Raw genomic sequence first — 27341 nt, 5'->3', positions numbered from 1 at the left:
ATTCCAGTGTGGAAAGCCCTCTATAGGGTTAGGAGTACGCATCTGGGATGTGAAATACTCTGGTTCAATTCCCGTCTGCCAGCTGGGGCAAAAGGATTTGAACAGGGAGTGCTGTCTGCTTGCCTGTTGAAGCTGTTCCACTTAACTATTTGGCCAAAGCAAAAGTTAAGTACAAGAGGCCTTCTGTAGTAGAGGGGCTAGGGTAAACACTGGTAATGTGGGAGCCCTTGGTTCAATTCTTCTCTGGGCCTAGTATGGGGAGGCATGAGACATCTATGACAGGGTTTCTATATATTCCATTGACACAGAGCTGGCACAGTGCCTGTTGGGACCATGAGCAGTTGATCATAAAGGATCCCGAACACTACTTTTACACCAGGGATCAGCCTCCTCTCTAGGCAGCCCAAGAAGAAGAAGAGATGCATAAAACTGATTTGAAGCCACTGTAACAACCCTGCTGTCTGGAATGGTGCAACGTGCATCTTGGACACAGCCCCTGATGTAAGCCCCACAGTTCTATAAACCTCAGCTCTCATTTATCCTCCTGCCTCATTTTTTTCTTCCCTCCTTCTTGTCACTCCATCAAACCCTCTGCACCCCTACCTCCCAACTGGCTCCTATTCCACAGTTATAATTATTTTGTGGGAGTTGCCTTCTTATCATGAACCTCCAGCAGAAACATATTGTAAAGAACACAGAACTACTGGCTGACACTGTGTAACTAGCTCAGTATTTCACACAGCAGCAGCCAATGACATTAACAAACAAAAAATGCCTGAAGGAAATTGTGCACTTTGCTGGCTTTTTTCTGCCCTCCCCTATGGGAAATAAGTTGTATAGATTTAGTTCAGTTCCCAGTGGACTGATGGTCTGTATCACAAAGCCAGCTATCATTGCCACATGTTGGCAGTCTCCGCAGACAGGCCAAGAATTGAATGGGTATGGGAGAGCACTGCTTTCTCTCCTGTAGAGCTACTTCCTCCCGTTCTGGTGGGGTAGATTGGCTTCATTGTGAGGAAGCTTGTGCTGTGTTACTGCTGCTTGTCATACTCTACTCAGAGGTGGATTCAGATTGACTGGGATCCTGGGCACAAAGAACTTTTGGGCCCCCCACATTCCTCTCACCACAGTGCCCTGCCCCCTGCTCCTTCTCTCCCCTCCCAACCCCAAGGCCCTGGCCAGGCCAGGAGCCAGGCCACGGTAAGAACTACCCAGGGCCAGCCTTGGGGAAAATGGTACCTTGGACAAACTTGTATTTTGTCACCCTTGGTCATGTGGACACGGTGCCCTCCCATTGCCCCTGGCCCCCATGGGTGCCTCCCATTGCCTCTGGCCCCCGCAGGCTCCCACCCCCATCACATCAGGCCACCATGGGTTCTCGCCCCTCCCCCCCCCGAGGGCCCCACTGTCTCCCCCCAGTGCTTAATTTGTATTGAAAGAGGTGCCAGGGCTCAGCCCCAGCAAGCCCTGGAATAAATTAAGCAGTGGCTGAGTGGCCGGAGAGTGGCAGCTGCTGGCTGGGGACCTAGCTCTGAAGGCCGTGCCGCTGCCAGCTGCAGTGGAGACATAAGAGTGGCATGGTATATGGTGTATGGTATATGGTGTATTGCCATTAATTTGTGCTGCACTGTACCCCCTTTGCCCCTAAGCCCTTCAGCCCTAACCCCTGCACACTCCTCTTGGGCCCCAACCCCTGCACTCCTCTTCTGCACCCATGTAGGTAAACCGACTGGGATGCACAGAATGACTGGCACTGCTGCTTGCTCCTCCCCTATAGGTGGCTGTGGGGGAAGGGAGGGGCGAGGAGCAATATCTGGGCTTCCTGCATCCAGGTCACTTTCCCCACCTGGGCTTTGTAAGGGGAGGGCAGGAACTGGAGAGCAGCAGCTCCTGATGCTCGCCTCAGAACACAGCCCAGGTGGGGACAGTGACATGGCTGCAGGGAGCGCTTGGTGTTGCTCCTCGCTTCCCCCATCCCCCTAGGGGAGGCGCAGAGGAATGTGGGGGCGGGCAGTATCTGTCTCACTGCTCCCACCCCATTTCTCCACCAGGAAGAAGCAGGGAGAAATCTGCCCCTGCCCCCCCGCCCATGTTGCCTCTACGCATTTACAGCATTCCCCTGCCATCCAGCAGTGTGCACCTCTGTGTCGCCGCATGGAGCCCCACTGACCATGGCACTCTGGCAGTCACCCTAGTGGCCCACCCCTGAGGCTGTTCCTGGAGCTGCCCAGGGAGCCCTGGCTGCTGTGGGGAGCCCTAAACCCTCCATCTTCCCTAGCTGGTGTGCCCCAGGGAGTGGGGACATGGGCCAGGGCTGCTCTCAGGTCCTCTGGCCTCCCAGCTAGGACAGGTGGAGGGTCCAGGGCTCACCACAGCAACCCAGGTTCCCTGGGTGACTCTTACTAGGGCCTGGCTCTGGCTTTTGGCCTGGCCACCAGGAGGCAGGGCTCCAGGGGGAAGGGGAGAAGAGGGGGCTGGGCCACACTTCTTCCTATGTTCCAGTGTTCACGCAGGGGCCCCTGGGCCCATGTGTTAATCCGCCACTGACTCTACTTGTTTAATGAGTGAAGAAATGACATTGGTCTCTAGGGTCGCTTCTGACAAATGACCAGGGAAGAGTATGAAAATATTGTTCGGGCATGCAGGAGTGAAATCAGGAAGGCCAAATCACACCTGGAGTTGCAAGAGACGTTAAGAGTAACAAGAAGGGTTTCCTCAGGTATGTTAGCAACAAGAAGAAAGTCAAGGAAAGTGTGGGCTCCTTAATAGGTTGCCTCCCTCATTCAGTGACAGAGGATGTGGAAAAAGCTAATGTACTTAATTCCTTTTTTGCCTCTTTCTTCATGAACAAGGTTAGCGCCCAGACTACTGCACTGGGCAACACAGCAAGGGGAGGAGGTGACCAGCCCTCTGTGGAGAAAGAAGTGGTGCAGGACTATTTAGAAAAGCTGGAGGAGCACAAGTCCATGGGACTGGATGCACTGCATCCGAGAGTGCTAAAGGAGTTGGCCGATGTGATTGCAGAGCCATTGGCCATTATCTTTGAAAACTCATGGCGACTGGGGGAGGTCCCGGGCGACTGGAAAAAGGCTAAAGTAGTGCCCATCTTTAAAAAAGGGAAGGAGGAGGATCCAGGGAACTACAGGCCAGTCAGCCTCACCTAGGTCCTCAAGGAATCAATTCTGAACCACTTAGAGGAGAGGAAAGTGATCAGGAATAGTGAGCATGGATTCACCAAGGGCAAGTCATGCCTGACTAATCTAATTGCCTTCTATGACGAGATAACTGGCTCTGTGGATGAGGGGAAAGCAGTGGATGTGTTGTTCCTTGACTTTAGCTAAGCTTTTGATACAGTCTCCCACAGTATTGTTGCCAGCAAGTTAAAGAAGTATGGGCTGGATGAATGGACTATAAGGTGGATAGAAAGCTGACTAGATTGTCGGGTTCAACGGGTAGTGATCAATGGCTCTGTGTCTAGTTGGCAGTCAGATTCAAGCGGAGTGCCCCAAGGGTTGGTCCTGGGGCCAGTTTTGTTCAATATCTTCATAAATGATCTGGAGGATGGCGTGGATTGCACCCTCAGCAAGTTTGCAGATGATACTAAACTGGGAGGAGAGGTAGATATGCTGAAGGGTAGGGATAGGATACAGAGGGACATAGACAAGTTAGAGGAGTGGGCCAAAAGAAATCTGAGGTTCAACAAGGACAAGTGCAGAGTCCTGCACTTAGGAAGGAAGAATCCCATGCACCCCTACAGACTGGGGACCGAATGGCTGGATATGAGTCAACAGTGTGCCCTTGTTGCCAAGAAGGCCAATGGCATTTTGGGATGTATAAGTAGGGGCATTGCCAGCAGATTGAGGGATGTGATCGTTCCCCTCTAGTCAACATTGGTGAGGCCTCATCTGGAGTACTGTGTCCAGTTTTGGGCCCCACACCACAAGAAGGATGTGGAAAAATTGGAAAACATCTGGTGGAGGGCAACAAAAATGATTAGGGGACTGGAACACATGACTTATGAGGAGAGGCTGAGGGAACTGGGACTGTTTAGTCTGCGGAAGAGAAGAATGAGGGGGGATTTGATAGCTGCTTTCAACTACCTGAAAGGGGGTTCCAAAGAGGATGGATCTAGACTGTTCTCAGTGGTGGCAGATGACAGAAAGAGGCGTAATGGTCTCAAGTTGCGGTGGGGGAGGCTTAGGCTGGATATTAGGAAAAACTTTTTCACTAGGCGGGTAGTGAAACACGCAAATGCGTTACCTAGGGAGGTGGTGGAATCTCCTTCTTTTGACGTTTTTAAGGCCTGGCTTGACAAAGCCCTGGCAGGGATGATTTAATTGGGGATTGCTCCTGCTTTGAGCAGGGGGTTGGACTAGATGACCGCCTGAGGTCCCTTCCAACCCTGATATTCTATGATAAGGCGTCATCAGCACTAACTTCAAAAGTAGCCCCCTGCATTCACAGCGCTGGGCGGCTGGAGCAGGAGCCGGTCCCGCTCGGGCGGCGGCCAGCAGCGAGCCAGCTAGCGGCGGAGCCGCGGCGCTGCAGGGGCGGGGGCGGGCGGCTCGGGAGCTGTGAGTGGCGGCCGCAGGAGGCGGGGCGGGGTTTGTAGCCGGGGAGAGAAAAGAGCCGGGACAGCGGCGGCAGCTCAGAGAGCGGCGGGACAGAGAGAGACGCGCCAGGCCGCTCCAAGCGCGGACACAGCGGGTCCTGCCGCCCCCCCGCCCCGCCAGCAGCAGCGATCCCCCGGCAACCTCCCTCCGTGCCGCTGCAGCGCCCGCTCCCCGCCGCCTGCTGCTCTGCTCCCGGGGCAGCTGCGATGCGCCTTGTCCAGAACATGTGCACCATCGCCGAGTACCCCCAGGCCGGCAGCGCCAGCGGAGACGGCTGCAGCGGGGGCTCCTCCGGCCGCCCCCGCCTCATCAAGATCGCGGTGGTGGGAGCCAGCGGCGTGGGCAAAACCGGTGAGTGCGGCGCGCCTCTTAGCGCTGGCGGGGCGCGATCGCTTGGGGGGTCAGCGGGGCCAGAGGCCAGGCGCAGCCAGGGGGCCGGGCGATCAGCGAGACCCGTGCCTCGCCTGCCGCACTCCCCTTTCACCTCCCGCAAACTGGGGTGCCGCTCGCCCCGGTGCTGCCGTCACTGACCCTCTCCCAGCCCCCTACGAGCCCCCGGGCGGCGGGAGGGGGCTTTGTGCGCACGCATCCCACGAGGAGAGGTTGTAACCGGCTTTTCCTTGGGTCCTTTGCAGCCCTGGTGGTGCGATTCCTCACAAAACGCTTCATCGGAGACTATGAGAGAAACGCAGGTAAGGGGGAAGTGGCTGGGCGGCTTGAGTCTAGGGCACAGCCTCAGGCTGCGCGGTGGTACATTGATACAGGATAAATGCCCCCTTGTAGGCTCCCCCGAGCACGTCAGGAGGTGGATTCCACTTAGAAAATGTAATTTGTGCAGGAAACAGTGAAAATCTAATACCCATGCCCCCAATAATCACCGAATCTGCTTGGCTAACTGTAACGGTCAGGGGCCACGCATCAGTTTATCAGGGAAGCAAACCCTATTCTTGCACTGTAGTATGCTGAATTCTGGCTAAAAGCAGCAAACTAGGAGCATCCATTCCTCCTGGTATTGTGATGGGGATAGAGGCCTTTCACAAAGAGTGTTTGATCTGAAATTTGACTTGTTAAACCCATAAGGCACCCTACTTTAGCTTGTTCAGTGTTGTCCCACCTGAGTGATGTTGGGGGACATCCAGCCTCATTCCTTGCCCCTTTTGGGGTGCTGGAACTGGGGTTGCTGACACCCCCCTGCTTAAGATGGTTTCCATCATATACAGGGTTTACAGTTTTGTTCAATGGCTTTCAGCACCTCTACTATAAAAACTGTTCCAACACCACTGGACCTGTTCTCATTTTTTCTTTTGAATTTAAAAGTAAATGATCCAGGGAAGACAGACAAGCAAACAAGCTTAACCAAACTAGATAAGAGGTATGAGTGACAGATGGAAACATTAAAAAAAAAAAGTGTAGATTCAGGTAATAAGATTAGAAATTGGCTATACTATAGAAATAAGGGAACAAATATATCCAAGTGTTTCTAATGACATCACAAACCAATCGGACTTTGCTGTTGTTGTAGGGATACGTGACTTTAAACATCTCAAGACCGTATAGACTCGAAATGCATCCAATCCAAAAACATTTCAAAGAGAAAATATTTGCTCAAGTGGAGAACCCCTAATTGTCAAAGCAACTGATTTCCTATAATAAAAGTTGGTTTGTCTTTGCCGATAATTAAAATTGTCCAGTTCTCTTGAAAGGTGTAATGAGCTCCAAGTCTTTTATAAAATTAAACTGAAAACTTGCAAGCAAGTCAATGCAAAACTAACTCCTGTGGGTTCTGATAACCACAAAGCACTACAACCTTCTCTCTGTCATTATGTTAAAGTTGTCAGTCTCTTACTGCAGTTGCTTACAGTTTATAAATTGAGTGGTTAGTGATAAAACGCTTTTACTGTCCTGTGCTCTTAAGTGCTGTCGTTCATACCATCCCTTCAGGCAATTTTTGTGTCTGTTCATATAGCTGTGAGTGTATTTGTAACAAAATGATGTTGTTGTTGTTAGGTAACCTTTATAGCAGGCAGATCCAAATAGATGGAGAGATGCTTGCTATTCAAGTGCAAGATACACCAGGCGTTCAGGTGAGCTACACATCCATATATCTCTTAAAATAGTAAAATAAGCTTCAATCTTTGTCTTTTGCCAGATGAGCTGTTCTACCACTTATCAATCTTTTTAGAAAATCGTTCACTATCCATTTTAGTATCCAGTGTTTTGAATGGCAGAACTGGTAACCTCGTTTATAAACAGTGAAAGCTCTATGTAGTGCAGGTATATAGTGCATTGACAGTAAAAGTAAACAACCCACTATTTCAATTAATCTTCTGTACTCTTGGAGATACAAGCAATCTTGTATGGGAAGGCTGATTTATCCAGAACGGATTTACATGCTAATGTGTTAAGAACACTAGCTATGAAGAAAGAACATTTTATTTTTGTGTCAACAAGAAATGCATTGGAAAAAAACTTGGAAGGAAAAATGTCATTACTACAGCCCTAATAAACTCTAAAATTTCACAAACGTACACAATAGAAACTAAAAACCATAGTATTGTGGCTGCATTCATTAAGATTTGTTATGACTTAATCTTGTATTATGGAAAGTTTGAGTGTGTAGACAAGAGTAATGCTGGATTTTGCCTTTTTGCACTGGGCAACTCTCCAGGTTTAAATGCTTCCAGCTCATATCTTTGCTTCCCTAGACTTACTGTCTAGCCAGTTAATTTCCCATTCTGTGGAACTACAAAGCTTTTCTCTGCGTGCAGAACTACTCAGGTCAATTTTCCACTGGAGTGTGGCAAACTCTAGTGTTATTTATTCCAGATTTCTGCAGCTGGATCAACATACTTTATGAAGGTGCAAAAAATAAAATAAAATAATTATAGCTTTATTTACAATACAAAATACAAATCTATCATAATATAAAATGCATTTAGCATTACAGGCTTTAAATGAAAGTCAGATTAATTTTTATGTCATAACCATCTAATTTAAAACAATTCCTCTTTCTCAGATTCATGAACACAGTCTGGACTGTAATGAACAGTTGAACAGATGCATTCGATGGGCAGATGCTGTTGTGATTGTTTTCTCCATCACAGATTATAAGAGCTATGAACTACTTAGTCACCTTCACCAGCAAGTTCGACAGTTACACCCAGGAAACAGAGTCCCTGTTGTCGTTGTAGCAAACAAAGCTGATCTCCTACACATTAAAGAGGTGGAGCCACAGCATGGACTTCAACTGGCGAACATGCTAGGTTGCACTTTTTATGAAGTGTCTGTCAGTGAGAACTACAATGATGTCTTCAATGCCTTCCATGTCCTGTGTAAAGAAGTTAGTAAACAACAAATAACTAGCACCCCTGAGAAGAGAAGAACCTCTCTTATCCCAAGGCCAAAGTCACCAAACATGCAGGATCTGAAAAGAAGGTTTAAGCAAGCTTTGTCTGCTAAAGTTAGGACTGTCACTTCTGTCTGAAAGTAAAGCTAAGTGGGGGTTTTATCTTCTCAACCTGTTGTTGTTGTAAAGTTCCAGCTTTGGAATGTTAAACACTGGCACTGTGGAGTCTGATGCAGTGTGAAAGAAGGACGGTTCAGAGGTTCTTTTGAACTGCTGTAGAAATAAACCATTGCTTAAAGGAGAAACAAGCATGAGGCTTGAATAAGCTCCTTAAGTGATTCTAGCAAGTGAATGGTAGAACATCTATCTTCATTTTAAAACCAAACTTTTAGTAATTGAAAAGAAAACAACCCACAGAACTTCAGTCTTGCTTTCCTAGAATGGGACACATTGGCTTGATGTACAACCACATCACTTAACTAAGTTTGGTGACCAAAAAAAAATACCCTGAACTCCAGCTTACTTACTGGAAATAACCATTTGAGTCTTACAGCTGTATGCTTGTTTTCGGTATTGGATGAAGGACAGCATGTGTATTTTTATTGCTCAGTAGAGCTTGATTTTATCCCTGTATTCTGAAGCACAAATGAGCTTGTTTTGAAAAGTCAGTGTAAAATGAGTGGCTGTGACTGGGTTTCATGACTGTAAAAACAATGCTACACTATTTTTACTTGCTACATTATTACTGAGGGTTTGACCAGAATTTTAGTACATAGAAATATTGTGCACAGGGTCTAACTGTATTTTATCATTACAAATAACTTTTTTTTTTACTGCCTGAAAAATATTGTCTAGATTAATTTTAAAATGTTACACTACTGCTGCTTTTCAGATGCAAGTCCCAAGTTGGAATGACGGTCCTTGGTAACTGCTCAGTGCAAAACCTTTTCCATTTCTCTCTTAGCCCCAGTGTGTGTAGTAAGCATGGAAGGAGCTCACTTTATCAATTCAGTATTGTATGATATACAGTGTTGGTTCTAGGCAGTGAAGCTGGTTGGATTTTTCTTAGCTGAGCCCTCTTTCTCTCTCTCCAAGTTCAGTGGGATATTCATCTTTAATCACACATAGCAGACTTATGCATTTTTACATTGAGCCAATGGATTTTGAGAATATAGGCTAAAGGCCTTATACAAATGCACTTTAAAAAGCCACTTGTGCTTTTGCTTAAACTGTAACTTATTTATTTTGTGTACAATAACTCCTTATGTGGAGCAGACTTTTCACTCCTGCAGTCTGTTTCAGCATTAAATTTTTTTTGAACTACACATTTTCTCATGTAGTGTTTTTTTGTTTTAAACAGAATTGGAAACAACCTGTGAACCTTGGGGACAAAGCATTGCTTTACAAGTATCTGTTTTTCTCACAATTTCCTGTGTGGTATATACTAACCACTCTTTAAAAATCAATAGGCAGAAATATGAATTAAGTCCTCCTCCTTTGCATATTTTTATGTATTCAGTTCTTACAGGCACAAGCACCTTAGGTACTGGGGGAAGTACTCCAGAACCTTTTATGTACCAGATATTGTCCTTCGATGCACTTATGCAGAAAAAAATCAAGGCCTTTCAAACTAGGGTTCAGGATCCATCCATCCCTCCCTCTTCTGGCATAAAAATCCTAATAATGGGGCCGTAGAGGTGAGGCTTGATGTTACTTAGATATGAGCTAAACACCAGCCTCTACCACTTTCAACTCTTCTGTTAGAAACTGGCAGTATTAGCACAACCTGCACTACAGTTTTGCTTAGCGATAAATACGATGCCTTGAAGAATGGAAGTGAACTTGATCAGTGTATTACTGGGTAAAGTAAATCGGCACAAACCTCTGACTTCATTCTATTCACGTAGAGAACTAGACTGCTGAGACATACTGATTGGAACGAATGGCACCTAGGCCCCAACTTTATCGCACAATAATAATCATGGGGAAACACAGACTAATTCTTGAGAAAAGAGGTGGCTGTGGCTGATCTAACCACAGACTACCCCGCAGACCCAGCCAGCTGGCTTAGACAATAAGCCAGCAACCATTCTGCCTTCTTAAAAAGGGCTACAGTTTTCCTAGGCCAATTGCTAAGAGCTTCTAGCACTGGGTTTCATTGTCCTGAAACATCAAAATTCTCTTCTGTATCATCCAAGCAGGAGACAGTAACCATTTACCCCAAATTAATTTCCAATTGCTTACAAAAATGTCACCTGCAAGACTAGCCTGCCCCAAGATGCTACTAGTCATTGCTTGGTGGTCACCTGGACAAAGTGTTTGCCTGCAGCCAATCTGCCAACCAGAAGGAAAGTGCTGTAATCAAAAGCCACCCCTGGGAGTCAGGCTCCCAACTTCGCTCCTGACCTAGGGCATCCCCACCTAATGCCAAGCTAAGCTATACTATCTTCCACTTATCACTTACAATAGGGGAATTGCTTCCCCACCACATCTGCCACAGTAATGTGCAATTATACAAGCCTGGCCAGAAGGATCACAGACCATAACGTAATCTAGTCTCACTTGAGCTTTAACACAGACGTGTCAACTAACTCATTGTCATCCAAGAGAGTAATGTCCACGTCAGACTGGCCAAAGTGCCATATACAAGCCAAAACCAGGTCAGGTGCTAGAGGGTTGCAAGCATCCCACCTTTTCCCTGATGCTAAATTGGAGCAGGTTCCTGGCATGGTGCTGGTATGGCAAAAGGGGTGGGGGGGGGGCTGATGGAAGAGGATGAGAGATGCTGGTGAACACGATGCATTACCAACCAGCTGTCTAACCAGACCGCCGCTTTCTTATTTTCAAAGATCCTCTCCCCTCCACCCACTTCTACAACTGCTAAGATAGGGAAGCCTTCCAAAAGCAACGAGTCTCATATAATATCCTTTGACCTCCCCATTTCTTTGGCCAGCATCCTACACCTCCACATGCAAAATTCAATCCTCTACTGCAGCAGAGAACGGCCGTGTCTCGTACCATGTAGATGAGGTTTGCCTGATGAAGCAGCGGCATCTGCTGAGCTGTTCCTGCTTGCAGATGACTGGAGGGAACTCTAAGGCCCTTGAATCCTGTTGTGTGTGTGTGTGGCTGGAGGAAGACGAGAAAGAATCCACCAAGGGAAAAGCAACAGACACCTGGATATATGCTTGGCCTTTACAGAAAATTTAGGTGCTAGCCATGACCTCACTTTGGGACAGCAAGCATCCTCCTGCAAGTTCACAGCATGCAGTGCCCATACCTACCCCACATAGGAACCGGTTCTCTGCCCTAGCTCTCTCTATCTCACCCTCCCTCAAAACTTCTGTTGCTAATACAACCAAAAACCACTCACCCTGCCCTCCTCCCCCAAACTAGGAGACATAGTCCCCAGAAATCATCCCCAAAGGCCCAAGGTCTGCCTTGTTGCCCTTGAACAGCAGCCAATAATCTTTGTCTCCTTTCAGCCCCTGGCTGCTTGACTGCTCTAGCCTGCTGTTGCATTCCACCATGGCAAACTGGCTATGAAGGTTCCCCCAAGGTGGGTGTAGAAGATTAGGCATCCCCCCTATACAGGGACCTGTGGAATCACAGGAGCTGTGGGAACCTCCAACACCAAAGTCTATTTAAACCCCAACCCTCACTGGTTTGCCCCACCCAATAACTCATGCAGCATGTCCTCAGATTACCAAGTCAGGGGTCTGAGAGTGTTCAGCTAAGGGGGGGTGGGGAGAGGAAGAAGACAGAAACTGTCACAGCTGCAACAGCTTCTTAGGACTGGTGACCACTTCCCTGAGGGGTGGAGGGTCCTCTGTTCCAGGAGCTCCTGCCTAGAATCCCTGGGGCAGTTGAAAGATGGGGGAAGGGCCATACGATGTGGAGGAATTGACGGCCACACAGCAGAGTGGACACATGACCGAGTGCCCCTTTCTGGTTATGTTGTGGGTGGTGTGGGATGGGGTGGTGTGGGGGAAGAGCAACAAAATGTATCTAATAAGATGAGGGGTTGGTGAGTATGAAAAAGCCAGGAAGATGAGCCGATTCTGTAATCTTTGCTTTATTGTTAAGTAATTTCCAAAACATCTACATTCTGATAATGTAAACAGTGCAGAAGAAGAAGAAATGTAACCACAGAGACAGGCTGTTTGCTGTCATTTCTCTAACTTGCTCAGTCAAAAAGACTTCATAAGCTTTTAGCATTACATATGTGTTTTGTTTGATACGTTACTTTCCTATCAAGTACAGTGAAACGTAAAGTTCCATATTCATCATCTAAATCTGTTTTCATAAAGGCAACTTTGTCCATGCTTCAGTCTAACCTTTATAATCAGGCCTTTGTTCCCTTCTGGTCACCAAAGTGCACCATAAAAACAAAATGAAGGGTTTTCAGAGAAAAGGTTACATTTAACAGAACTTAAACTAGCTAGTGAGCAAAGGTTAAAGAACTAGTTTCTATTTAACCTAGTCTCTGGGCATAATAAAGAATGCTAAAATGGGGGAACTTCACTGTCTATATAGAAAGAGGGCCTTAAAATGTAACTGTAAATAATCTCCCAGTGTAGAATGTAGTCTTAGCATCCCTGGGATGAACAAACTGAGACAATATGCGGCATCTTTGGGGCACCACTATTTTATGCTGCATTTTTATTAACCTCAATGCTGAACACAGTTGGAATCCTCAAGAACTTATGTTTTTCTCCTCCAAAGATTAAAGCAAAATTAAAAAAATAAAAGTTACATAACTCAGACAGCTTGCCTTGTTAAAGGCTGTTGCCTAATCATAAATTAAAATCAAAAGCTCTTCCTACCCTTGTTATTCAAAAATACAACTTTAAACGAGCGTTCTACTTTTGGAACCCTAATGTTTTTGCAAATGGGAATATGTTATTTATTTGATGTGCCTGAGAGAAGCATTCCTCTAGGATTTATAAAGTGAAACATCCAATTGTCTCAGCCCACATATTCTCCTGTGCAAAATCATGCAGAGGAGAATGTCATCAAAGAAAGTGACTTTTCTCATGGGACTATGACTGAGGCAAACAAGAGAGGAAACCAGGGACCTGTGAGAAAGCCAGTAAATGGCTCACCATCTTGATTATGGTGGGATTCTCCATCCATGCTTCCCTCCGCCTCTACCCTATCAGCAGTAAAGCCATTGGTGGGCTTGTAGCTATTCTACTACTGACAGATCAGTTCAGTGCTGTGCTTCATGGCCTCTCCCAGGGGTTAGGGTCACAGAGTGCGCAGAAGGAGTTAAACATTAACTAAGGCACATGTGTTTTGCAGGGGGACAAAACAGACCAGGCCTAGGTTCTGCTACCTTTACTCCCACTTTACACTACAAGGATTCCCACTTTGGGAATAGTAGTAAAGTACTACTCCATGAAGGTAAGGTGGCAGAATCTGGCCCTTTGCAGCTGTTCCAGAATTACCCCCTTTCCGGGGAATTACTACAGGCAGCCATCGTTCTCTGGGCAATGCGGTGGGGAGGGCCCATGCTAGCAGTATCATTCAGCAGGGAGGAGCTGAGTGTCAGCTTGATGTCACTGAACAAATGAACGATTTTTAAGTGTTCCCCCACAATCCATTCAAGTCCCCTTGCAGCCAGCTATCAAATCACTCGACTCAGTTTTCAATTACAGCCACAATTAGTTTTTAGACAAATTCATTTTTGGAAGAATATCGGAAAGGATGACAGGCAAGAGGGTGGTATTTCCAGGGAAGGCAAATCACTTATCTTCTCCGCAGATCTGCACTCTTCAGAGGCCTATGTCTGGCTGTAGATGGTCTGTTGCAAACAACAACTCAGGAATGTTAAGTGGTGTCAGGAGTGTTGAGGAGAGCACAATTACCTGAAGACAGAAATAAAAGAAATACAATTCAGGAGACTAATCTTGTCTGCAATCAGAACAAGGTCTCTAAACATGTACGGTTCATTTACAGAACGGCAGGGGAATCACTGGTGTCTTACGCTCTCTGTGAGGTGGCACTACAGCTTGTTCAGTGCTACCACCGGCTCGGCTAATAATTATAGTTGAACCCACCTGTGGCAGCACAACGGTGATTACTATCCCACTCCTAATGCGTTCGTAGTTTGACTCATTCATCCCACACGCTACTAGGGCAGCACAGTGATTTGTTATGACTCCCATTGCGTTCACTTGTGAAACAAGAGTTGATCAGCCAGCAGTTTCCCTTGCCACAGCACTGAATTTTGTCAACAAGTGACTCAAAATTGCAGCTGTTTCTTCTTTGTTTACGCTGAGGTGAAAATTACAGAAAGCATTGTCTGCCTGCTGTGGCTAGTCAATGAAATACAGTCAACTGTCAGAAACTTGCCACTTGAGACAAGGAGCATGGTGTTCCAGCCAGCAGGATTGCGGTTCAAGCACAGACACACTTTGGATTATCGTTGTTACTCTTTTCATAAGGAGAAAATATGACCCTAGTGAAAGGCAGCATCACCCATTACTATAGCTGGTCAAAACAGTTTTAATAAAATCTTTTTTCCATTGAAAAAAACTGTTTTGTCAAAACCAAAAGTGTCCTGCAGAAACGTCTTGGTTCTGACACAATATTCATTGGGAAGGTTTCTCAGGTCAAGGAGGGAATTTCTAGTCAGAGACAGAGGTGTGGGAAACCCAGATTGAAGCCTGTTTTCTGCCTGATTCAGAGCAGGGACTTCAACCTGACAAACGCCCGAACCACCAGGCTTTAGAGTCAGCCTCTCTCTCTCTGGATCGATGAATATTTAATTCTTTACACATATCAGTGCCAACATCCAGCACTGGAACACTTCAAAAACTAATATTTTTCACAGAGCAGAATTGTTGTTTTCATCCTTTAAGCAGCAGACCATCACAAACGGATTTTTGTACACAACGTATATTTATACATGTTTTTTCTCCCCTAGGTCCCTAACTAGATTTTATTAGCTACTAAATTCTCAATCCTGCAGATCTAATGGCGTGTCGGGCTTTTCTACCATTAGAGCCAATGGGACTACTGAGTATAACAAGCACTACTCTCAGCAGTGTTTGTAAGATCAAGCCCACAGATTAAGAACAGGACAAACTGGAGGGGAGGGTTGTACCAGACTTAAGAATGAACTCGCTTTCTCAATGTAAGGTTGAGGATATCTAATTTAGAAAAATCCAAAATGAGGAGGCATAAATTATGGCAACTGTAATTTAAATGCCAGCAACATGGAGTGTGCGTGTACCTATCTTCTTTTAGTAACTGATCAAATTGTGCACACACTTCATCTGAGGTAAAAAGCAACACGCATGAATGTGTCGTTATCTGAATATTCAAACATTGCAAGGGATTTTAAAAAGAAAGATATTAAATACCAAATGCCCCAGATCTCAGCAGTACTACACTTATGCCTGCTCCACGTTCTTTTCCTTTCTTTCATCCTCGCTTTAAATAATGAAAAGAATCTGGACTTAAATTACTACACTTTCTTTTGTGCTAACAACCTCCTGTGCTCTCCCACACAAACTGCAGCAAAATGACACTGATTATCTCTTCTATTTCCCATTGCTTAAGGCCGTCTCTGCAATTTGCTGGTGCCAAAGGCTGCCACTTTCCTAGTTATGTTGTGGAGGAATCAGAGTACGGTACAGTCTGTGCACTCCTCTTCCTGTGTACTCAGCTTAATTCTAAGAAATATGAGGTGCAATATTACTAATGTTTTTTGTCTATGAATATACAGGTCAAACCACCACCACTCACAGATAAAAGCAATTTCATCTTCATAGTAATATCACTAAACTAGAAGGATAGATGTGCAATTGATAAAATGAGTCCACACAAACAAATGAGAGCGATGATTGTTACTTATTCTGACATTAAGACACAGTCTTGCTGTCTCCCTCCAGGCACATGGATATCAATAGTGGTTTCAGATGTGGATGGAGGAGAGCATATGGCCCTCTGTTTCTATGGAAAGCAGATGATCCAGTCTTTTGTACAATTGCCCATAAAATAAATGTCCAAGAAAGTCTCTTTAGGAGGATAAATTTCCTTTGCAGATCCTCATTCATCTTAACATTTGTGTCTTTGTCTGTGGCACTTTAATTGAGGGCTACATTTTGTCATGACAGCCACCATAAAGTGGCCAGAGGGTCACTCCATGATCCACTACAATGTAATGAGTAGCACCAGGGTAAACTAAGAGAAGGAGAGGAGAAGGTTTGTGTAAAAATGTAGAGAATTGTGAAACAGAAACTAATTAATTGGGAAATTAATCATCCCACAATGCAAACATCCCATGAGATGGTAGCTGGTAATCTTGGACATCACCAGATATCTGGCTTGCAAGGAGGCTGAATGCACATGCTGTGACATTTCAGACTACATTGCTCAGACAATATGATGCAAGCAGCAATACTAATGAAAATGCAGTACAACACTGGGTGAAATCCCCTGCGCAAAACCTCCTTTGAGTTCAGTGGGGCCAGGATTTCACCCAATATTTCAGAGCGGCTAAAGAACACAAACCAGTCACACCCAAATGATAATCATGGTTGCCAGGGGTGATAACTGCACTTCATAAATAACCATGCTGTTTTACAGCATTTCATGTAAGGCGTGTTTGAGACCTCACAGAAATAATCTGGGCCAGCAGAAGTAAATCATTGGAACTGAGTTTCTATAAACTGGGCATTTCTTTATGTTTCTGTTCTCATCTGTGTCATTGTTTCATTGGCATACAGTAAACAAGGTGCAGGACACAGGGATTGTCACATGTCACCATGTTCTGCTGTAGATCAGATCTCTGGAGTCTGTGTGCATGCGAACGTGTACCAGTACTGGTACGTGTTCAAACATTTGTGGGTAGTTAGTGATGTGACACAGGGAAGGGATTAAAACATCCACTTTTTCCTCTTTCCTCCTCTTTAGTTTCTTATTTTTTTTGAAGTCATTCTCCTCTCGTTAGTTCAGTTGTTTCTGCCTCTTCCCAATTTAGATGCCTCAGAGGTACCAATTCATTACACCTATGGGGTGGAATCTGTGAGGAACCAGTAGGCAGAGCTATTCAGCTTCATCTGAAAACAAATGATGCCTGAAACACACTGTTCTCTTTTGTGTCTCACAATGAGAAGAGATGAACCAAATGTCCCCATATCTACACTAAAATATATATTTGCGTATGTGGATAAAAACATATGTTTCCAATCTCCAGACTCAATTCTCATTTGCCTAAACTCCAAACAACTGTTGGAGCAATTGGTGGGGAAACCGATCTGCTGACAGGTTGTCTGTTGTTCTTTTATAAAATTCTTTACTTTCACATCCACAGCGCAACTCTGATTTAAAAGAAGTGCCAATAATTAGTGCAAATGTCAGTGTTTTGTTTAAGTGGAATGGAACAGGGAGGCCAATGTTTTCATCTTGCCCTGATGTCTGAAACTGATCGCCTGAACATCACAAAAACAGCTCTGTTAAACACTGGCTTGTGGTAGATGAATGCCTGGCTCTTTGAAAAGAGAATAATCCCAAACAGGTGGTGCATATTCACAGCTGAAATCCAGGTAAATCCAACTAACTCAGACACTTTTATATGCGAGACTCAAACAACCATTTCTTTTCTTCCTTTTACCCCCCTCAGGACTCTCCTCTAAAGCCCATTAGCCCCTAATGTAACAATTTTACACAAAGGCAAGGGGCAGTAAAAGCTGCATCAACTCTAAATTCTTTGGGAATCTGCCTCAAAGGGTGACCTGCCACCAGGGTCAACAAAAGCAAAGCAGCACCAGATTCCATGTCACCACTGTCAAACCTCAATCCCTTTAGAAAGTTAGGCAAAAGAATTCTTGCATCGTTTTACACCATCTCCCTCATTAACTCTGTGCTTATCTTTCAAGCTATATTAAAACATTTAGAGTCTGGATTAACTTGTCCATCAGTACATCACAATTCAGTCCCCGTTCTGGATAGCAAAGAATTTGACTCACTGTGTTAAGGAGACAAGTGAGAAGCTAATTGGAGAGAAACATATTATCAGATGAAAAAGTGCTCTTGGAAAGGGCTTTTAATCTTATAAAAATATTGAGTTCTCAACTCAAAGATGCTGTTAAACTGTGGAAAACATGCTATCAATCAGAGGCTGCTCTGCCTTGGTTGGCTCCATTTTGCTACAGACTTTTCATTAGTCAGAGCTGTATTCTGCAGGAATTAAAACAAGAGAGTTTACATTCAGCTGTTGGAACAAGGCTTGTTTAATGACACAGGCAGCTGGTTATGGAGTGTTTCTTTGCTTCTCTTTTGCAGCTATAAGGATCACCCTCTGTGCCTGCTCCACCCAGGAGAAATCCAGCTGCTCCCATACACCTTCCTCCAAATTAACAATTATCTGTATCTTAGACCCTGCCAGAAGTAACCCCTGCCCTCCCCACTCCACTGGAATGACAGTGAATGCAGCCAGGAGAGAATGAAAGGGGCAGGGACCAGTCAGATGGACTTTTTGTCCCCTCTCCTCGGAAACCCCACCACACAGAGCTACCCCGCCTCTCAGAGGCAGACAGTGTGTCCAGGAGCAGCAGACCTTCAGATGCTTGCCAACAATCTTCCCTTCCCCTTAACTGACTGAGTCCAAAGTTCTTTTGGAGGGTGGGCAGGGTCAATGAATGGCACCTTGGTGCCAGGGGCATGTGGACAAAAGATGGGAGGAAGTTGATTTGGAGAGACAAACCTGGAGGGAACATAAGTACTATTTGACAGGTTGCCTGTGTGGTTGCTTATAGTCTTTGTCTGTCTTGTTTATTCATCTGTAAACTCTTTGAGACGGGGGTCTTTTACTCTGAGGGATAGGATGGCAGCCAGGTTTGTCAACTTGAGCACAGCACACTGAACTGCAGGTGGGAGGGGGGACATTTTAACCTAGGAGGTTGGAACAAACTCTTACAGAAAACTTCCTGGGATCTGAGGTCCATACAAAGCAGCTAGGACCTTCCCAGGCTCACTATAAGAGGACTTCCCATAGTGTTCCATTCAGCCAGAATCTGCCTGTGAGTCCTGCCCCTGCTCCAGGGATCCACACTCCAGGATCAACACTCCTTTTGGGCTTACTTTCCCCTAACCTTCCCTTCTTCCTAGGGGCTTCTGCACAAGCTCTCCTCTAACTCATCAGGGGTTCCCCAGCTTTGGCCAGTCCTCACCAACAACCTTTAGCTCTACTTCATGGCTCTCTGTAACAGCTCGCTGCTGCCAGGAACTCTCCTTTCCTTCTCAGGCAGCTCTGCCTCACTAGGTCTCTCTCCCATGTGGCCCAGGTGCCCTCTTTTAAGCCCAGTTAGGAGGCAGCTGAGCAGTCACAGGTGCACGGGCCTTTTCCCTCTTAAAGGGCCAGCATCACCCTGTGACATTGACACGTAAGTCTCTAACACCATCCCTTTCCACCTCTGAGGCCCCTAATAGGAGCCATTTTCTTTCTGGCTGAGGAGAACTGAACATTTTGGAAAGAGTCATTACTGCTCCGCTTGGTGGAATCACTGCTTGCAGTTCAATTTGTGTATGCAGATTCCCAAGCAAATGCTCATTCACAGAAAACTGCCTGTGCAAATTCTGAGGTCCTATGGAATGATCTGGGTCTCACTGAATCTACTGCACACAACAAACTTTAAATAACTTGCATATGAAAGCTGCTTGCCTGCAGATGTTCCACAACAGAGACCTGACACCGTTATTAGCCTTATTTATTTGTTATGGTACGTGTTCAGTACCTGGGCAGTATTCAGCACTATAAAAAGCATTTTCTTTGTTACTCTTAATTTGTCCTGGCTCAGACAGAAATCACAGTACTTAAGGTTTCGTACCTGGATACCGGGTTTGTGTGCTGATATGAGGTCTCTCACCATTCTGACCTCAGAGACTGTCACTCCACCAACCATATATAAGATCAGGAGAGGATGATCACTGGGGTGAGGACGACTCACCTATAAAACAACAGAAAGCATTATTCACATTGCTTCAATTTATTCTGAAACACAAGTGCTCTTGACTACAAAGCCATGTGGGGCATACGATTAATAACATAATGCAATGACTATTTATGACTGGTGTCATAAATATAAAGGGAAGGGTAAACCCCTTTAAAATCCCTCCTGGCCAGAGGAAAAAATCCTCTCACCTGTAAAGTTGAGAGCGGAGACCAGAACGGACAACCCCAGACCACACCCTATTACCGGGGGCCGCCCAAGGCCCCACCTACCTCCCAAAGAACCTTCCAGACACCTTATCGTCCCACCACCCCGTTCTCCAGAAACCCGCCTTGCCCCAGTGACCCATCAGCTGGACGATGTTTTAAATGTAACGAGCTGGGGCATGTAAAGGCCAACTGCCCCAAGAACCCCAACAGATTACAGTTCATTGCACCGGAATCACACCAGAGATCCGCAGGCCCAGATACCTCCCAGATACCCTTGGAGCGGAGGGAAACTGTGAGTGTGGGCGGGAAGAAGGTCACCGCGTGGAGGGACACCGGAGCACAAGTGTCAGCTATCCATGCTTCCTTAGTGGACCCCAATTTAATCAACCCAGAGATCCAAGTGATGAGTCAACCCTTCAAGTCCAACTCTTTCAATTTGCCTACAGCCAAGTTGCCTGTCCAGTACCAGGGCTGGTCAGGAACGTGGACTTTTGCAGTCTATGATGATTATCCCATCCCCATGCTGTTGGGGGAAGACTTGGCCAATCATGTGAAGTGGGCCAAGAGGGTGGGAATGGTCACCCGCAGCCAGGCTAAACAAGCCGTGATGCCTAGCTCTGTTCCGGAAACTTCTATCAGGACCCGGTCAGAGGTGATGGACCTGGACCCCAGGCCAATGTATGCAACAGCAGTAGTGGATCCAGTCCCAGAGACCCAGACGGAACCAGTCCCAGAACCGGAACCAGCGGAACAACCAGCACCAGACCCATTGACAGCACTGAATCCAGTACTTGCAACCTCAACACCAGAGGGCCCCACCGAACCTGAACCGGCAGCAGCCCATAACCCTACACAAGAGGCTCAGCTGGAGCCTGAACCCCAACATAGTGTCCCAGCGGAGAGCGGTTCACAGTCAACGGAAACAGCCCCATCCCCTACATCGCTTCCAGAGGGACTAAGCATAGGTCTACAATCCAATGAGGAACTGATGTCTCCAGCATCAAGGGAACAGTTCCAGACCAAACAGGAAGCAGATGAAAGCTTCCAGAGAGCTTGGACGGCGGCACGGAGCAACCCACCGCCTCTCTGCTCTTCTAATCGATCCAGGTTTGTTGTAGAAAAAGGACTTTTATACAAGGAAACTCTTTCTGGTGGACACCAGGAAGACTGGCATCCTCAGAGACAGTTGGTAGTTCCAACTAAATACCGGACCAAGCTCTTGAGCTTAGCCCACGATCATCCTAATGGCCATGCTGGGGTGAACAGGACCAAAGACCGTTTGGGGGGGTCATTCCACTGGGAGGGAATGGGCAAGGATGTTTCTACCTATGTCCAGTCTTGTGAGGTATACCAAAGAGTGGGAAAACCCCAAGACCAGGTCAAAGCCCCTCTCCAGCCACTCCCCATCATTGAAGTTCCATTTCAGCGAGTAGCTGTGGATATTCTGGGTCCTTTTCCAAAAAAGACACCCAGAGGAAAGCAGTACATACTGACTTTCATGGATTTTGCCACCCGATAGCCGGAAGCAGTAGCTCTAAGCAACACCAGGGCTAAAAGTGTGTGCCAGGCACTAGCAGACATTTTTGCCAGGGTAGGTTGGCCCTCCGACATCCTCACAGATGCAGGGACTAATTTCCTGGCAGGAACTATGGAAAACCTCTGGGAAGCTCATGGGGTAAATCACTTGGTTGCCACTCCTTACCACCATCAAACAAATGGCCTGGTGGAGAAGTTTAATGGAACTTTGGGGGCCATGATACGTAAATTCATAAATGAGCACTCCAATGATTGGGACCTAGTGTTGCAACAGTTGCTCTTTGCCTACAGAGCTGTACCACATCCCAGTTTAGGGTTTTCACCATTTGAACTTGTATATGGCCGTGAGGTTAAGGGGCCATTACAGTTGGTGAAGCAGCAATGGGAGGGGTTTACACCTTCTCCAGGAACTAACATTCTGGACTTTGTAACCAACCTACAAAACACCCTCCGAACCTCTTTAGCCCTTGCTAAAGAAAACTTACAGGATGCTCAAAAAGAGCAAAAAGCCTGGTATGAGAAACATGCCAGAGAGCGTTCCTTCAAAGTAGGGGACCAGGTCATGGTCTTAAAGGTGCTCCAGGCCCATAAAATGGAAGCATCATCGGAAGGGCCATTCACGGTCCAGGAGCGCCTGGGAGCTGTTAATTATCTCATAGCATTCCCCACCTCCAACCAAAAGCCTAAGGTGTACCATATTAATTCTCTAAAGCCCTTTTATTCCAGAGAATTAAAGGTTTGTCAGTTTACAGCCCAGGGAGGAGACGACGCTGAGTGGCCTGAAGGTGTCTACTACGAAGGGAAAAGTGCTGGTGGTGTGGAAGAGGTGAACCTCTCCATGACCCTTGGGCATATGCAGAGACAGCAGATCAAGGAGCTGTGCACTAACTACGCGCCGACGTTCTCAGCCACCCCAGGACTGACTGAATGGGCATACCACTCCATTGACACAGGTAATGCTCACCCAATTAAAGTCCAACCTTACCGGGTGTCTCCTCAAGCTAAACTGCTATAGAATGGGAGATCCAGGATATGTTACAGATGGGTGTAATCCATCCCTCTGGAAGTGCGTGGGCATCTCCAGTGGTTCTAGTTCCCAAACCAGATGGGGAGATACATTTTTGCGTGGACTACCATAAGCTAAATGCTGTAACTCGCCCAGACAACTATCCAATGCCACGCACAGATGAACTATTAGAGAAACTGGGACGGGCCCAGTTCTTAACCAAGGGGTACTGGCAGGTACCGCTAGATGAATCCGCCAAGGAAAGGTCAGCCTTCACCACACACATCGGGCTGTATGAATTTCATGTTCTCCCTTTCGGGCTGCGAAATGCACCCGCCACCTTCCAAAGACTTGTAGATGGTCTCCTAATGGGATTAGGAGAATATGCAGTCGCCTACCTTGATGATGTGGCCATATTTTCAGATTCTTGGGCAGACCACCTGGAACATCTACAAAAAGTCCTTGAGTGCATAAGGGAGGCAGGACTAACTGTTAAGGCTAAGAAGTGTCAAATAGGCCTAAACAGAGTGACTTACCTTGGACACCAGGTGGGTCAAGGAACTATCAGCCCCCTACAGACCAAAGTGGATGCTATCCAAAAGTGGCCTGTCCCAAAGTCAAAGAAACAGGTTCAATCCTTCTTAGGCTTGGCCAGTTATTACAGACGATTTGTACCGCAATACAGCCAAATCGCCGCCCCACTGACAGACCTAACCAAAAAGAAACAGCCAAATGCCGTTCAGTGGACCGAAGAGTGTCAGAAGGCCTTTAACCAGCTTAAAGCGACACTCATGTCTGACCCTGTACTAAGGGCCCCAGACTTTGACAAACCGTTCCTAGTAACCACAGATGCGTCCAAGTGTGGTGTGGGGGCAGTTTTAATGCAGGAAGGACTGGATCAAGAATTCCACCCTGAAGTGTTTCTCAGCAAAAAACTGTCTGAGAGGGAAAGCAACTGGTCAGTCACTGAAAAAGAATGTTACGCCATTGTCTACGCTCTGGAAAAGCTACGCCCATATGTTTGGGGACGGCGTTTCCACCTGCAAACCGACCATGCTGCACTGAAGTGGCTTCACACCGTCAAAGAAAATAGCAAAAAACTTCTTCGGTGGAGTTTAGCTCTCCAAGATTTTGATTTCGACATCCAACACATCTCAGGAACTTCTAACAAAGTGGCTGATGCACTCTCCCATGAAAGTTTCCCAGAATCAACTGGTTAAAATCGTACTTGAGATGTGGAAAATATTGTTAGTCTTTATGTACTTGGTAGTATATTTAGAGGTGCATGTGTCTTATTAACTCTGTTTTTTCCTAGAGCTCCAGGAAGAAATCCCAACCAGCGTTTCACCCTAGCTGAGATTTGGGGGGCGTGTCATAAATATAAAGGGAAGGGTAAACTGCTTTAAAATCCCTCCTGGCCAGAGGAAAAATCCTCTCACCTGTAAAGAGCTAAGAAGCTAAAGGTAACCTCGCTGGCACCTGACCAAAATGACCAATGAGGGGACAAGATACTTTCAAAAGCTGGGAGGAGGGAGAAAAACAAAGGGTCTGTGTCTGTCTGTATGATGCTTTTGCCAGGGACAGAACAGGAATGGAGTCTTAGAACTTAGTAAGTAATCTAGCTAGGTATGTGTTAGATTATGATTCCTTTAAATGGCTGAGAAAATAGCTGTGCTGAATAGAATGAATATTCCTGTCTGTGTGTCTTTTTTGTAACTTAAGGTTTTGCCTAAAGGGATTCTCTGTTTTGAATCTAATTACCCTGTAAGGTATTTACCATCCTGATTTTACAGAGATGATTCTTTTTTACTTCTATTAAAAGTCTTCTTGTAAGGAAACTGAATGCTTTTTCATTGTTCTAAGATCCAAGGGTTTGGGTCTGTGGTCACCTATGCAAATTGGTGAGGATTTTTACCAAACCTTCCCCAGGAAGTGGGGTGCAAGGGTTGGGAGAATTCTGGGGGGAAAGACGTTTCCAAACTATGTTTTTTCAGGAACCCAGATAAAGTTTGGTGGTGGCAGTGGAAGTCCAAGGGTAAAACAGTTTGTACCGTGGGGAAGTTTTAACCTAAGCTGGTAAAAGTAAGCTTAGGAGGTTTTCATGCAGGTCCCCACATCTGTACCCTAGAGTTCAGAGTGGGGAAGGAACCTTGACAACTGGTCAAGACAGAATATTGAAGGACTAGGAGGAAACTCAGAAATGATTTTTTAAAATGTTGGTTTCTATGGAAGTTGGATAGAAAATTAAAGAGATGCTGGCAGGTTAAAAATCACTGGAATGATATTCAGGTGTGGCATATTCACATGTCCCACTGAGGTCAAAGGGAGTTGTGTGTGCTCAGCAGACCTGAGAATCAGGCCAATGATTTTTTAATGAATCAAATGTGTTTACATATATTACCATATACAGGAAAAGCTTTTGTTATCCAGCATATTGGGGGAACAGGGGTGCTAGTTAGTCAAAAATTCTGGTTAACTGAAGAGTTATACTAATCAATGGAGGGAGGGAGTTTGGGTGTTGGAGAGGGCTCAGGGCTGGAGCTTGGGGTGTGGGAGGTGGTGTGGGTGTGGGCTCTGGGAGGGGACTTGGGGCAGGGGGTTCTGTTCACAAAGATGAGCAATTGTTCACAAAGATGGTAAACATGAATGTTGGCCAAAGTGCTTGGGCTAGGGTACTCTTATGCAGTATAAGAACTATTAGCTTTAAGATGTCAGTCCAGAGGCTAGCTGTGAACAAATTTTACGTGGTTGCTTCCCACTTCCTAATGTTATTTTAGCTGCCACCCAGAACAAAGGTGGTGATCAAAGAGTTAGATTTGAAGAATTTAAACTTAGATATTCACCTCAGAATGTCCTCAAGAACTTTACCAAGTGACTAAGAAACTCATCGTAAACATGTACGTATAAATCTGGAAACTTATTATAAGGTTACCTAACGTAACCTTTCATGGGTACAGAAAGGGAGAAAATATTTGACAAATCATTTCCATCAGTCAAAATAAGCCTCTATCCAAACACATGGTTCATATATAAAATGTATTATTTTTCAGAAAACTGAAATTCAAACCACAAATTCCAGAAATGCATATTAAAAAATACCAACTATTAGGCATGCAAGCTCTAAATTAAATTAAAGTTGCCATGAAAAGGGTTTGGAACCTGTAATTTTATTATGCTATGCACAAGTGTTTTGGAGGAGGACAATACTTTGGGTACAAAATATTTGGCTGTGTTAAGAATGTGGGTTTCTGCCAACATATTTCCATTTGATAATACAACCCCCCAAGGCTCTTTCTTTTGAAGAGGCTAGCTCCATGTGGCTAAACACAACTCAACTCTGTGTTACAGAAGAAGAATAAAAGTGAACTGTAACAAAAAGCAACGCACATTCTGTCATGCTTCTTCAAACAATGCCTAGTTAAAATTGGAGATTTCTCTTCCTATTCCAAAATAGCACACACTTTTCACCAATTTGTTTCACAAGGTTTTCAAGTCCTCAAAATCTCATTTTTAATATGTATTGTTAGTGACCCCAAAATGTTTTGCAAATCACCTATCACTTCAAAACATCTTGATTTAGAAATTTTGCCCCAGTCTAAAAATCATTAGAAATTACCATGGCAACCATCTTTGGTAATTTAGGTTGGTGGAGAGAAGACAGGAGAAGACAAGGTACCGCACAGAAAGTCTCCATTCAGAGGCACATGCCGAGACGCATATTTGGTGAGATGGTGACAGAAGTGGCCAGGGACACCTTTTCTTTGGCTCCACCTCCAGAAGTAGCACAGGAACACACACCCAGCCCATGTCTTGCAGACACCATGGACCAGACATATAACTTTACACCACAAGTTTGGGCAGATAAAGTATGAAAAGAGAGATTGACACTGCAAGCATGATGGTTATGGTTGCTGGCATTATTGATATAGCATGGCAGCAGAGAAGCCAGCCTATGTGCCACCAGGATTCTATAGTGTACCCAATACTCCTAAGACTAATATACTATAACTACAAGGAGAATAAAATAAACATGAAAATCCCAGCATTAATGTAACCAAACCACAGATAAAGATGCAGAGTGAATCAGCTTCAATATAGCCAGACTACATATAAAAACACATTGTAAAACTACATCAACATAGCCAAGCTATCAAATAAATCTAGTGAAGGAGGAATCTTGGAGTTTGGATACTTATCTGAACCTAGCTGGTCATGAGGACCTTTGTCCCTACAATCGCCAGTCCTGGTATTTTCTCCTAGGGACTTTAGTGGTTGGAGTGCTTTCCCTTTGGTGTGTTTTGGGGATCATCAGGCAGGGCCAATGCCCCTCGACAACACTGTACGGACCACATGAAATGGGGAGGCAAAGCAGGTTCCCAACTGCAGCAGGAAGTGGCTCAGTTGACAGGTTTGTTTTTACTAATTTAGAGGTCACAAAAATGCAGACATTTCCTCTGAGAAAAATCAGTTAAAATGACTCGTCTAACCCAGAAGGGTCACAGCTCAGGCAACCAGGAAACTAGACCTAATAGATCACTTCTGTGACCATCACAACCAACCAACCCAGATCAAAATTGGAAAAAGTAAAATGGAAATGTGTCATAATCACCTGAAAATTTTAAAAAAAGTTTGCATTGAATTTTGTCCGAAAATTTAAGACTAAGTAAA

At 45.5% G+C, this 27341-nt stretch overlaps 2 protein-coding genes across 2 annotated transcripts in view; one reads left to right on the top strand and one right to left on the bottom strand.

Moving 5' to 3' along the window:
• Positions 1–4719: 4719 nt before the first annotated feature.
• On the top strand, positions 4720–9247 carry RASL11B (RAS like family 11 member B). Its single transcript, XM_074950089.1, has 4 exons — positions 4720–4964; positions 5249–5305; positions 6621–6697; positions 7630–9247. The coding sequence occupies exons 1-4, from the start codon at positions 4820–4822 to the stop codon at positions 8095–8097; spliced, it is 747 nt and encodes a 248-aa protein (XP_074806190.1). The 5' UTR covers positions 4720–4819; the 3' UTR covers positions 8098–9247.
• Positions 9248–11920: 2673 nt separating this feature from the next.
• Positions 11921–27341, bottom strand: part of SCFD2 (sec1 family domain containing 2) — a 301712-nt gene continuing 286291 nt past the window's right edge. The window contains exons 8-9 of the mRNA XM_074951411.1: positions 19800–19919; positions 11921–13829 (exon numbers count right to left, since the gene is read on the bottom strand). Coding sequence (XP_074807512.1) covers positions 13737–13829; positions 19800–19919 — 213 coding nt within the window. The 3' untranslated portion in view covers positions 11921–13736. The remainder of the gene's footprint in view (positions 13830–19799; positions 19920–27341) is intronic.

Source organism: Natator depressus, chromosome 4 (genome assembly GCF_965152275.1).
Source record: "Natator depressus isolate rNatDep1 chromosome 4, rNatDep2.hap1, whole genome shotgun sequence".
Taxonomy (NCBI): Eukaryota; Metazoa; Chordata; order Testudines; family Cheloniidae; genus Natator; species Natator depressus.
The sequence above is the reverse complement of the archived record's forward strand: the minus strand, read 5'-3'. Positions and strand labels throughout refer to the sequence as shown.